The sequence below is a fragment of the Mytilus californianus genome, unplaced genomic scaffold, assembly GCF_021869535.1.
Source record: "Mytilus californianus isolate M0D057914Y unplaced genomic scaffold, xbMytCali1.0.p SCAF_4, whole genome shotgun sequence".
Classification (NCBI taxonomy): domain Eukaryota; kingdom Metazoa; phylum Mollusca; class Bivalvia; order Mytilida; family Mytilidae; genus Mytilus; species Mytilus californianus.
The window spans coordinates 54,178,052-54,191,684 of record NW_026262690.1 but is presented as its reverse complement, the minus strand read 5'-3'; the positions used below and the strand labels follow the sequence as shown (position 1 = coordinate 54,191,684).

At 31.9% G+C, this 13,633-nt stretch overlaps 1 protein-coding gene across 1 annotated transcript; it reads right to left on the bottom strand.

Moving 5' to 3' along the window:
• Positions 1-3,146: 3,146 nt before the first annotated feature.
• Positions 3,147-12,424, bottom strand: LOC127738276 (uncharacterized). The gene is made up of 4 exons (XM_052249463.1): positions 11,902-12,424; positions 7,129-7,168; positions 4,755-4,838; positions 3,147-3,812 (listed from the first exon to the last, which is right to left on the bottom strand). The coding sequence occupies exons 1-4, from the start codon at positions 12,277-12,279 to the stop codon at positions 3,412-3,414; spliced, it is 903 nt and encodes a 300-aa protein (XP_052105423.1). The 5' UTR covers positions 12,280-12,424; the 3' UTR covers positions 3,147-3,411.
• Positions 12,425-13,633: the final 1,209 nt, after the last annotated feature.

The window sequence follows — 13,633 nt, the reverse complement described above, 5'->3', positions numbered from 1 at the left end:
GATTTGAACAATGACATAACTCGTGGCATAATATATTTTTTTTTAACTTTCAAGCCGAAAGAAAAGAAAAAAAAAGTTATATGGAAAATTTTTCGAGATATGTCAAATAAAATTGAAAAATGCATATTGTTCGGCGCTCTTTGTGACCAATCTATACATTTTTATGTACCTATCCTAAGTCAGGAACCTGATGTTCAGTGGTTGTCGTTTGTTGATGTGGTTCATTAGTGTTTCTCGTTTCTCGTTTTTTTATATAGATTAGACCATTGGTTTTCCTGTTTGAATTGTTTTACACTAGTCTTTTTGGGGCCCTTTATAGCTTGCTGTTCGGTGTGAGCCAAGGCTCCGTGTTGAAGGCCGTACTTTGACCTATAATTGTTTACTTTTTACACATTGTGACTTGGATGGATAGTGGCCTCATTGACACTCATACAACATCTTCTTATATTTATATTGATAGATTTATGACACAAATGTTTAATTAATTTGATCTATGGACTATAATTGCCACATATATTATGATTTTGATATACATATGCAGTTCAACGACTTCTAAATGCATACAAAACTTCATAAAAATCCTAAATACCTACAGAAAAGTATCGAAAGGCTTTGCATTAAAAGAAAGAAAAAGCATCATTTAAAGGTAGATTATACAATTGTATAATCGTGGTTTATAGATGAGTGCTTTTTTTCCTATATGCGCTTAATAGTTTTGTATATTTTCTTAACTTGTCGGGTATAAAAAACAAAACAATCTTCATTTATTTTTTTTTATGGGTGGAATTCTTATAAGTTTTAATCAAGACGTAATCTCAATGCAATGGCAAACAGACCTTTTTATGTCAATAGAAATGAATCATGAATGAACCGTTCCGGCAATTGTCAGTTTCGTAAAGGAGAAACGAACGATAATGGATACAAAGTCAGTGGTGATAATAGTTCAAATGGATCAAATGAATGAAATGATCTACATGTATCTATTTACGATCGTTTGAATTTCGGTATGTAATACTTTTGTTAACATTTGTGGTAAATGTTGACCAGTTCAATTCTATCCCCACCCCTTTCCTCCGCAATAAAAAGTTAACCCATATTTATCATTAGAGAAAAAAGACGATATAATTATAGCCTTCGTCAACATTTAATATTCAAAATTATTTAATTAAGAAAAGGTTATTTTTACAGTATTATTAAGCTAAACTGAGCATAAAGATATAATTATTGTTTTGCCATTGTTAAAGAAGAAGTAATATCAATATGAAAATAACATTATAGATAACCAGTTGATAAAACAGATTCAAATTGTTCACGTTTTATGTAAATCTTTATTCAATATTTCATTGAAATTGACAACACATCCAGAAATGTACGGAGTGAATGAGGAATTACCAATCATGGTATCACTAAATGATTATTCATTATGTTGTTACATGTAATTCGATTAGAATTCGAGACAACATTCTGTTTTTTTTTTATTTCCTTATTTGGCCCAGAAATAATTTGAACAGACATGGGAAGTTAATCATCAAATCATGTACATCCTGAATTGTAGTATCCTGATCTCTGGATTGGTTAGTGATGTCTCTGTCACTAGTGTCTACATCAACTTTCAATTCAATGTTTTCCTTGTAGCACATACATGTATGTATATGTATTCAAACATACACTCATTATTTTCTAATTTGCCATCCTTCGTTGGTTTTAGAGGAAAAATGTCTGATTTGTATTCTGATATTTCCTTCGATCGGTTAATTATTTTTATGATCATCGTGTGGTTCGTTTGATCTCAGTTCATTAATATTCAAAATTCAATTATGACGTACATAATTTCGAACTTTTCCTGAATTTGCTTTTGTGACGTCACGGAAAAAGGCAGCCATACTCAATTGATATCTTCACATTAAAAAAAAACCCATTTTTTTCAATCTTTCTCCGACGTGGATTTACAGATCATTAAACAAGAAAGATAATCGTCTATAAATCATTAGAAACACAGATTCCGACACGAAATCTCCTGCAATACCATATTTCTCCACTCTTGACAGTCAAATTTTAAAACTGTTTCAAGTGGAGAGATATCGTATCACACTCGATGCAGTGGTCAAATCTACATTTCTTTAATTCTGTATGCATTTTAACCGGTTCTGACCAGTTTGATAAATTTTGATACGCTACGCCTCGCAATATTGCACTTGCAATGGTGTCAGTTGATTTAACCGTTGATCTACATTTCTATAGAGTTATATATATATATAGGCGAAGAGTCCGTTGATTTTAGTAGTATTGGTCTGGGTCCGTTGATCTTACTTGACGTTTCGAAAAAACATTTCAAGGTCAAATTTGATTTTCTTTATAGTATTTCAGTTGGTACTATTATTTTACCATGAATATTCATATGTCATAGTTAAACAGGTTTTAGAATGGACCTATCACAAAACAATGTTAAAATGAGACATAAAAGAGATATATCAAGGCTGCAGAACTGTGACACTACTTTTCAAAACTATCTGGCTACCTAAACGCAATGCCTTCATTGTGCTACAACCCTCACTAATAAGCAACATTTTCGTTTTACAAGTTGAAGACAATTATGCCTTGGGCTGTTTTCTGCTCTTTGGTCGGGTTGTTGTCTCTAAGACACATTCCCCATTTCCATTCTCAATTTTACTACATATGCATTTCAAGATCCAACAGTAAAGTACTAGTATGAGTTTTTTATGTTTGTTATTCAAACACACCTAATTTGTTATAAGACTTATTACAAGGTATTTCACTTGACCAATACAGTAACGTGTTTTTTTATGTTATTTTGTCAATTTGAAGCCTTAAAATATAAAAAAAAATATTGAATCTGAAAAGAAATGATATTTCATTTGTTTTTGTGGGAAAAACGTTTGAAGGAAAAACAGACTTCTAAAACACGTCTGAAAATAGAATTGCGTATCCGACTTTCTCTTCACGATAAGACTGATTATAAACTATTTTCAGGATTGTTTTTTTTTTAAATTCTGTTTCCAGGGGCAGAGATGCGATTAATGCTGTTTTAACAGATAAATCTTTTATCTTTCCGTGGATGTTTTTTAATGGCATTGAGGATTATGAATCTTCAATATCCAAAACCAGTTGAACCAAACGAAAGAGAATGTTTTGTAATAATTTGTCTTTAATTTAAAAGATGCATATCTTGTAGCTCCATACTATAATTTATGTATACATCATATGTATATAAGATACAAAACATCAAAAAATTATGCACATACATTTAACTTTTTAAAGGCCATAGAAACATATGTAAACAGTCCAAGTATGCCAGGTTAACCGTGCTGTACCTTCTACAATTCAGAGTTCCATTTCTATGGTTTAATTTCAACTGAATATCCGCATGGCTGGTAATCCTTGTATTAGTTTTCAGATTTTGAATAGTCCAAAATAACTAGCGTATTTTGATTTTTTCACATGTTTGATTGCCGTAGGAGAAATTTCGTTCTGCACTATGAGACCGCTATCAAGTTTAAAAGCTCCACAAAGAAAACTAGTATACATTCTTCTTGTTTCTGAAGATCCACCAAATCTACTCCGCAATAAAGGTTGTCGTTCCGTCTTTGGTAGAAGCCGATGCCATTGCTTTATCTTATGCCGATATAACCCAACAGTAGTAACGTCACCAAAATCAAAGGTAATAGCAGAATAGACGAAATAGATACTCGTTTCTACTATTTCAATGCTCTGGTTTGTGGCATTGTAGGTCAAATCTTTGAAGTATGCTGTTCCTAGGTGGTCTTTCGAGTAGGTCCACGCAAGATTCGTTCCTGAAAAAATGTAGAATATAAATAAATGTAAGTCCACTAATCGAGATTAAAAACGGGTACATTGCGATTTATATATAACCCCACTACATATTTATTGTGGTTATCCATTGAACCTCGTCAGTGGGTGTGTTATATTATGTTATCTTAATGTTTTTGTTATTTGGAGAATAAGGTGTAGTTGGCTGCCGTTGATTATTTTATGATTAAGTTTTTAACATTTTTCACTCGGGACGATTTAGAACTTGCCATATTGTAAGAAATATTTTTAATGTTGGAGAGTGTGTGTTGCTCCCTAGATGTCTTTTGGTTATTTGTTTAGTATCGTTTTTAATTGCTCAATGACTGACATATACTAGTACCTCACATCTCCTTTTATTGACAAACACAAAGCATTTGTATTGATCCTTAAACATTGAAAATGAGTTCATTGCAAGGTAACCTTTGTTAGATGTACATGTTTATCGCACAGTGATTAAAAGTAAAGTAGTACTAATACTACAAAATTGACCTTCGCACATTTGTTAACGTAACTTTGTGGATTGAACCAGGAAAAGAGGTTTGAGAAAACTATGACTTTGTACAATGGCAAAACATAAGTATCTAATGGATGTAGGACTGTCAATGTTCTTAAAACTGTATAGAAATATACATTTAGTTAGGATTTAAATCATTAATTACAAAATCAATGTGTGTACCGATAAAAACTATATCAGGAACTTATTACAGTTTAAAATTTATAACTTTTTTCAAAGGATCGATAAATTTACATTGATCGTTTCTATATTTACGATCTCTATACACAACATCATCGTAAAAATAAGGATGCGATAATGTTTTTCTCGGTTTTACTTTTACGTGACATTATTTTCAATCCATTATCCAATTCAATCAAAATGGTAAATAAAATATCGGTCAGCATGTTCAATCTATACACATAAATACCTGTCAGGTTGTTCAAATCTATATACATGTGAATAGAGTTTGGTCTGTTTCTCCACCATTTCATCTTCCTTTCGATCACGTAATCTTAAAGGGAATGAATAATTCCACAATTATTCAGGTTTCATTTGCATATTCAAATATTCATTTCAATTACAATGTACGGACAGGAGCACAAGAAAACGTACACCGAAATGTTTTTTATTGGCTGTTCATATACCAAACGATTTTATTGGAATAGTATACATATTTACCCTATTTTTACATACTCGCATTTCTTTGAGATTTTATGCTCGTTTTAGTTTCGGTTGTCTTTAGGCTGGCACCTTTTGAAAAATTATATCTATAAGCGTTATTTTTGTAAATAAATATGCAAATAGGTTTTATTCTAAGTCTCTGCGAAACCCATATTAGAAAAAAATAATGAAATTACATGTCAGCAGTATATGTCATGTTTCATTTGAAAAACATAACTGAATATTCGTATTATATTCTACAAAATGATTAATTGTCCGAACTATGTTTGTAAGCTTTTGTATATTTTCTTTTTTTATATTTTATGTGACTTTCATTGGAGAGCTTCTAAGGAATGCAAAAAAACAGACTGTGTAACAACTTTAAAAAAAGATAATTCCCGACAATGTGTTAAAACGTCAAAAAATGTTGGTCTTAGTATTTTAAAAATCACTTTCTTTTGTTCGGAAAAGTTCAACCATGTGCCGACATATTAGAACTTACGCACGGTAATCTGTCTATTTTTCATTTGACCCTTTCTTGATGCATAAATAGGATAAACACAAATCAATTTCTACCAATTATTAAATGGTTAACTATGTTGATTCATCCTTCGACTCAAAACCAAATAAAAACTGGTTTTAATATGTTTTAATATATATTCAGTAATATGTTATATTTAATAATTTAGCGATGATTCGTTTGCATAATGCCATTTTAACCGCGTAAGACGTAACAATAAGAACAAACCATCAAAATTTAACGTAGAAAAATGCAGACTGCAGAATAGATTTCGATAGCTTAAATAATATGATCATAGCCACGACGTTAAACGGTGAAGTCAGTTCGGAGTCAATCAGCCATTTTCAGAATTCTGTAATACAGTTTGATTTGAAAATTCAGACAAAAATATAACAGCCACCAGTTCGACATTGTAATATTTTCACAAAAATTATAAAACAGGTGTGTCGCCTCATCATAGCAATGTGACTTTATTATATTTTACGAACATATATCTATTTTTAACATATCATATACCATTTTTAATTCTATTCAACATTTTCCGTGTTACCAAAGACCCATTGCACATTTTTTTCAGTACACATAATACTCTAGGATAGTTCAAATTTGTGACACAAATAAACTATATAGTAGTTACCTTCTATGTCATTTAGTCTGTGGCGGATACTTGTCTCCTTGGCAATCATACCACACCTTCTTAATTTAATATAATAACACATGTTATTTCCGAAATGTGATTGTTTTAAAGCTTTATTTAAGCCTTAGATTTCCGGGGATCGCTCAAATGTTCATTTATTTGCATCAAGTTGTACATGTCTCCACAAAATGTGACCAGGTCAAAAAGTGAACGTATTCGCACATAACGTCAATGTAAGCACAGACATATTGTGTTATATGTCTCTGAGCTAACGTTATAATTTAATTTATATTGACCGAAAGTGTCGCATGTATATTTGTTTTGCTTTGACACGTTCTGTATAATAATATAATTTTGGGAGATACTTTGTGATAATTTCATGAAAAAGTAATAAATGTTAAGGACTGTAAATCATTCCATGTACATACATCACTTTTGGCAAAATAAAACATTTGTTTTCGGCTTGTATTTTTAAAAATGCAAAAAGCTCATTGACGTAGTTATGCCCCACCTATCTAAATTTTTTTTGCATTTCAATTTTCCAGACATTTCCCGTACATTAAGTGCTAGCTGTACTCTTCAAACAACAACTTTTCATTTGTCTACAAATTCGTTATTTTATGAGTAAAACTAACCTTCCTTTATCTATCACCATATATTCGTAAATTCTAGTTTTCCAAATAACCTTTCTTTATTTATCACCATATATACGTAAAAAAAGAAAGAAAGAAAAAATGCCAAAAAAATATAAAATTTGTCTCGATCATTTTCAAATCTTTCCTTGAATAAATTAAAATATAAATATACACAAATTGTTTGTCCATATTTCGTATCTTCGTATAGTATGAAAATATGAGTCACAATGTACATTCCAGAAACAATTAAACTGATGTATTTTGCAAGCTTGATCATCTATTGCCATTACAGTAAATAAAAGAACGACTTGCTTTTGCATTCTTGGGCTAAAATGATTATTTTACTTACCAATATCCCAGGCAGGCTCTGTAATCATTGGATCCATCATCTAGATATGAATAAAACAATCAAGACAAAACAAATAGGCTAGTGTTTATACATATACCATAAAATATGGAGTATTCGTTGTATAAGTTTGATTTCTAAAAACAGAGGATCCAAAAACTTCTTTGTCAGGGGCTCTATAATCGCACAAAAAGGGGTTACATGGAAGATTTTCAGAGGCAGTAGGTAGACTTCAAAATATATTTTTCTGGTGGTACCCGGTGATATAAGTAGGTCCTAAGTATCTCCTCCTGAGGGATACGACTCATTTGCAATTATCGGAGTTCCCTTTGGCTAAGAGGGATATATAAATACGCAGGCAAGGCCGGTCGAAATGGGGAGTTTAAATCCGCGATGCCTTATGTAAAAGGTGCTTCCGAAAGTGTCACGTTCGTACTGCACGTTTAAGTACTCCTTTAAATGTAAACTAACCAACATGCTCCTCGGCTTTTCCCTCCTTGTATCCCGACGGACCTCCTTTGCAGAGTGTCCTTTTTTTTAAAATTTCAAACAATAACAAAAGAAGGAGAAAACGCAAAGGCTTTTCAATCGAATTGTCATTCCATTCATGTTCATCTTATGACGTGTGCGTACTTGAATATCACATTCAACTACCAAATCATCATGCCTTTTTCATCTGGGTGAAACACTGGTCCGTCTTATGTATATGTCACTAGCATCAACTAGTTGTATCCCTTTTACAGCAGTCTCTCATATTCCATTCAGCATATGTCCATGAACATTTTACAGATTTTTGAATACATAATGTAAATAAGAAGATGTGGTATGAGTGCCAATGAGACAACTCTCCATCCAAGTCACATCGTATAAAAAGTTAACAATTATAGGTCAGAGTACGGCCTTCAACACGGGGCCTTGGCTCACACCGAACAGCAAGCTATAAAGGACCCCAAAATGACTAGTGTAAAACAATTCAAACAGGAAAACCAACGGTCTAATCTTTATAAAAAACGAGAAACACGTATGAACCACACCAACAAACGAAAAATACTGAACAACAGGCTCCGGACTTAGGACAGGTGCATTCAAATGTTTAAACGTTTTAACAGGCGCCAACCTTCACCTTAACATGAGGCAGTAGTTTAACATTACAACATAAAAAGATACACTATAAAATATCAAATGAAATGGCTTAACTCGATCAAAAAGACATTTAAACAAAAACAAGTAAACATACACTGAACGAATAAGTTTGATCTATGACACAATATAAATACAATATTAACACGTACGTGCCTAAATAACAGACGTTACAGGTAGTAATAAAAAAGATGTAGGAAGCGTATGGAACGCCACAGCTGTCTTATGTGGTACTCTGATATTACGTTATGTTGTTTTATTATTACTTGATGATATTTTGTCTTTACATAATATGGTTTTGAAATTACGTAATGATGTTATGATATAACTCAATATGGAATAGTCATTACTTAATGATATTTCGATATTACATGATATGGTTTCGTATTGACTTGATATAGTTTTGTCATTACTTAATATGGTTTTGTCATTACTCGATGTGGTTTCACAATTATTTTATGTGGTTGTGTCATTAGGTAATGTGGTTTTAACATTACTTGATGTGTATGTGGCTTAACGTAATGTAGTTGTTTCATTACATGATGTGGTTTTGTTATTTCGTAATGATGATTTGTCAATTCTTTATATGGCTTTAACATTACATAATGATTTTTCAAAATTTGACGATTTCACACTACTTGATGTGTTCGTTACAGTAATTGATGTGGTTCTGTCATTCTTTGATGTGGTCATCACATTACTTGATGAGGTAAAACCACGTGACCACGCGAGGTATATCATAATATCATTACGTAATGTCAAAACCATATTATGTAAAGACAAAATATCATAAAGTCATAATAAAACAACATAACGTGATATCAGAGTACCACATAAGACAGCTGTGGCGTTCCATAGAAAAGTGTCAATAAGACAACTCTTACCTGGGACAAAATGGCGATAAATAAAACAACGTACACAGGTAAACTTAGATTTAATGATTTTGTTGTTAGGAGTATGGAATAAATAATAAATTTGCATTGTAACAATACATAACGGCATTTTGTATCTACCATTTAATTTTATATTCAATGTTTTAATTGAGGCGAAAACAGCATTATATCAACACTATCAAACAGTATTTCAAACTGAACGTTAAACATTGATTTCACGACCTATCATTTATTTTTCACACTCATCTTTTTTTCAGATTTTTTGACAAATGTCATATGTACATGCGTATGATTTAGGAAAATTCTTAAAACTTTTTGACAGCCCGGGTATGTTTTCCGAGATCTGGTAACATTACAACTACTAGTAGTTTAGTTTTATTATTATAAGATACAAGGTATGAAACAAGGGCACATTGGATCCCCTAGTTTCATCCCTTAACCGCAGACTTTTTCAATCCTGTGTTTAAGTTCAAAAGCATAGTGCATGTTTCGTACTGTTTTGTATTTGATTTTTGTTTAATGGTAGAACGTATATAGCAAGAAATAAAGTGCAGCAAGAGGTTCGGCTTTCGTTATGTACGAAACTTTAAGGTAAGAATGAATTCTCATGAAATCCCGATTGTTCACCACCTTAATGCGTTGTTAAGAGTCTTTAGGCGTTTATAATCAGGTTCATCATGTTGATTTACAGTGTTTAAACTGATGAAGCGGGAACAATTGAAAGCATTCTTCTAATGACATAATGGTGACATAATCAATAGTTTGTTTTCGTTGGTTAGCAAACTAATTTAACGTACGTTTAAAAAACGTCTTGTAAACACGAGTATTGTTTGTATTATGTATCGAGAACATTGCATTAGAAACTTGATACACTATTTACTGCAAACTGATTAAAAATTTTAAACAAAATCACGTACATACAAAATCTTAAGATCTTCTAATACACCAATTTCCCAATTGTTCCTCATTATAGAAATCTACTTATTTCAAAGATCTTTTTCGAGCATTCCAATCTCTTCCTTCGAACGAGAACATTTCATGTAGAAAAAATGTTTTAAATGAATATGTAACGATTTAAAAGTTATGTCTCTTCAGTTTAAAAACAATTATCCATTAATAGCCACCTATCTATATTTCTACAGTCCCAACTTTGCATAGAGAATAAACACAATTCTATAGAGACCAGTTGGATACATAACAGCTTTGAAAAAACCATAATTGTATTTTGTTTTATAGCATTTTACCAATGGCCATGTACGTTACATCTGGATAATTTTTCGATCTCTTTCACTGAAATTATTTTATCAAAACTTTTGATTTTTCAACCCTGTATACCACCGTTACCCGTGTGAAATTGAAAATCGTCTAAAAGAAATAATGCACAATGCTTTTAAATATAAAAATGGAAGCATACGCTTTAAATGTATTGCTCTGGAATACCATACGCCATATTTTGTTAATAGTGAACAAAAAGGTAAAACATGCTACACAGAAGTACAAGTGATCAGTATGATGGAGTTTCTTATTGACAACACATTTGTTGTATACTCTTTCAAAAAAATTGTCGGCATTCCTATGGGAACAAATTGTGCGCCTCTCCATGCCGACCTCTTCTTATTTTCATATGAGTCGTAGTTTCTGCAGACAGTTGTCGAAAGCAAGAAGCCAGATCATTAAATTTTACATTCGGATATATTGATGATGTTCTTTCCATTAATAATCCAAACTTTTCTGATTGGGATTCATTAATATATCCTCCAGAACTAGACATTAAAGAAACAACAGACACGGCTTCCTCCGTCTCATTTCTAGACTTATACCTCGAATTTGACATAAGCGGTCATGATAGAACCAGAATCTATGATAAACGATACGTTTTTACTTTTGAAATTATAAATTCCCCCCACCTTAGCAGCAATATACCAACATCATCTGCATATGGAATATACATTTCCAACTCATTCGACATTAAAGAGCTTGCAGCTGCTACTCAGACTTTATAAAACGTCATCAGTGTCTGAGCAGAAAGATGACGAACCAGGGTTATGTCAAAGAACGTCTTGTCCTTTTAAGTTCATCGGAAGATACCAAGACCTTGTTGATAAATATTCCGTATCAACTTCACAAATAATACAGGATGGTCTTGAAGTATAGATTGTAGGTTTTGACGTTGTTTATCATCTTAATTACGCGTTATAGTGTTCTTTTTATTTGTCTTTGTATACTTTTAACATTAACTGTTTAGTCCATTTTTGTTAATATACTTTTGGCGTGGCTCGGTATTTATACATCCCGCCATTGTATTATTGTGCTGTGGACATTCTTGTATTCTGGTCTTTTCTCTTTGCTTTTTTACTTTGTCTATAGAGTGTCTATATGTCATTTTGTTTTTCTTTGTTGAAATAGTTGTTAGTTTTATAGTGATTAAGATTATAACACAATGTTGACTGTTGTACCCCAATTTTTGACATTTTTACCTATTATGACTGCGTGTTTTGCTCACACATTGTTGTCGTTCATTATATGCGACTGTCATACAAGTGAGAGGTTTAACCAGCTATAAAACCATGCAGATTTAATCCAAAATTTTCTACATAAGGAAATGCCTGTACAAAGTCAGGAATATGACAGTTGTTTTTTATTCGTTTGATGTGTATGAGCTTTTGAATTTGCCATTTGATAAAGGACTTTCTGTTTTGAATTTTCCATGGAGTTCGGTTTTTTTAATTTACTTTTTACATACCCGTGAAATCATTTTCTGCATGTATTCTTGATCTTTATAGCAGCAAATTTTCCCTCCATTTTCCGTACGGCTGATGCTGTCAAACAAAGTATCGTCAACTTTGATGCTGGATCCTAAGGAGTCACAAGGTAAACAGACACCATTATTAGAATTTGTTGTCCTGAACGACACTTCGTTACTTTGTAAGGTCTTTTTGTCTTTTTCATAAAGACCTATTTTTGTGATGAGTAAAATCACAAGAACGACCAATAATACTACATTGACAACACAGGATTTTTGTAAAAATCCTCTTAACTTTTTTTGTCTATTTGTCCAAATGTTTGCATCATTGTCGTCTAAAATATCTGTTGTACTTTCTGTGCGTCTTCTAAGGGACATTGTTTGTCTATGGACTGCTATACATAATCCAAATTAGTTATAGTTAATGTGAGTCAGGAAGTATTTTGAATTGATTATATTAAACTTTTAGAAGGAAATTATAACTTGAATGCCAATAAAATAAAATACTTCCTTGGTACTTAGAATACAATGTTGTCATTTCCATATCTGAACTGACTAAATGATATTAGTATTATGTGAAAACCTGTGTTATTTAAACAAACAATACATCACACCGGTTCATGACCTATAACAGTACTTGTCAATCCACAAACCACAACATCCTACATCATTTTAGCCAATTTACTAAAAGTTTTTATGCCATGGCGTTTTCATTTTCCCTTCGACTGGTGAGGTTTGAGTGTGTTCTTAGTAACTCTCGCCTCTTATTTTATGTACGAGTGGCGGTTAATGTGTTGTCTTTTTCAGATTTGAAATTTGTCCTTATTTCAGACGACTTGTTACATAAAGACAACAGTAGTATACCGCTGTTCAAAAGTCATAAATCGATTAAGAGAAAACAAATCCGCGTTACGAACTAAAACCGAGGGAAACACATCAAATATAAGAGGAAAAAATTACAATTGTTTACTTCCAAGAAGTAAAGCATGTAGATATGCAGCATAGGTTGATCATTATGTTTCAATATTATTTGTTCCCAGATATCCTTCCCTCTTCGCCCCCTAAAAGAAATATGTAAAAAACCCAACTCTAATTTAATAAGATAATGTTAGTATGAAAATATATGGTTCTCAGTTATTACAGGTTTGTTTTTTACGAAGTGATATGAATAAAACTAGTATTTGTCATCTTAAACACAGTAAAGATTGTTTCGTCCATACCGACATACAGTGGCAATAACAAAAATTCAACTGCACTGGACTTCGTCCAACAAGTTAAAAATCTGAATTCTGATAAATTCTTTTTTTTTTTTTTTTTTTTTAAACTCAAATACAATTTATTTCCAATATCCTGTTACAATTACCTTAGTAGCCCAGGAGAGCATACTTAGGGTTCCTGTGTTACATTCTCACTCCTGTCCAGAGAAAACAGGCGAGATAGATGTCCACTTTACTTATTTTCTTTTAGTTCACAATAAAATTGTCTAATAATTCTATTATTATTGCAAGTGATGTTTTCAAACTTTATTAGATTTCGAAGTTTCCATATTGTCCATTTGGCTATGCATATTAGAATATTGCCAAATATAATTTCCTTTATAGGCCTGTCATAAATACCTAGGATCATATTTATCTCTTGTAGAATTAATTCCTGTGTCAAGTGTACTTTTGTGTATATAGTTTTTAATTCTAATATTAATGGGTAGATCTTTTTACAATTATAAAAAAGATGA

What these genes read in the sequence shown, in the direction of transcription:
- LOC127738276 (XM_052249463.1), bottom strand. Translation starts at nt 12,279, where the DNA reads ATGTCCCTTAGAAGACGCACAGAAAGTACAACAGATATTTTAGACGAC. An exon ending in TGCAGAAAATGATTTCACGG is followed by an intron (nt 7,169 to 11,901) that starts GTATGTAAAAAG and finishes ATTCATATCTAG; the next exon opens with ATGATGGATCCAATGATTAC. An exon ending in AGATTTGAACAACCTGACAG is followed by an intron (nt 3,813 to 4,754) that starts GTATTTATGTGT and finishes ACATTTTTTCAG; the next exon opens with GAACGAATCTTGCGTGGACC.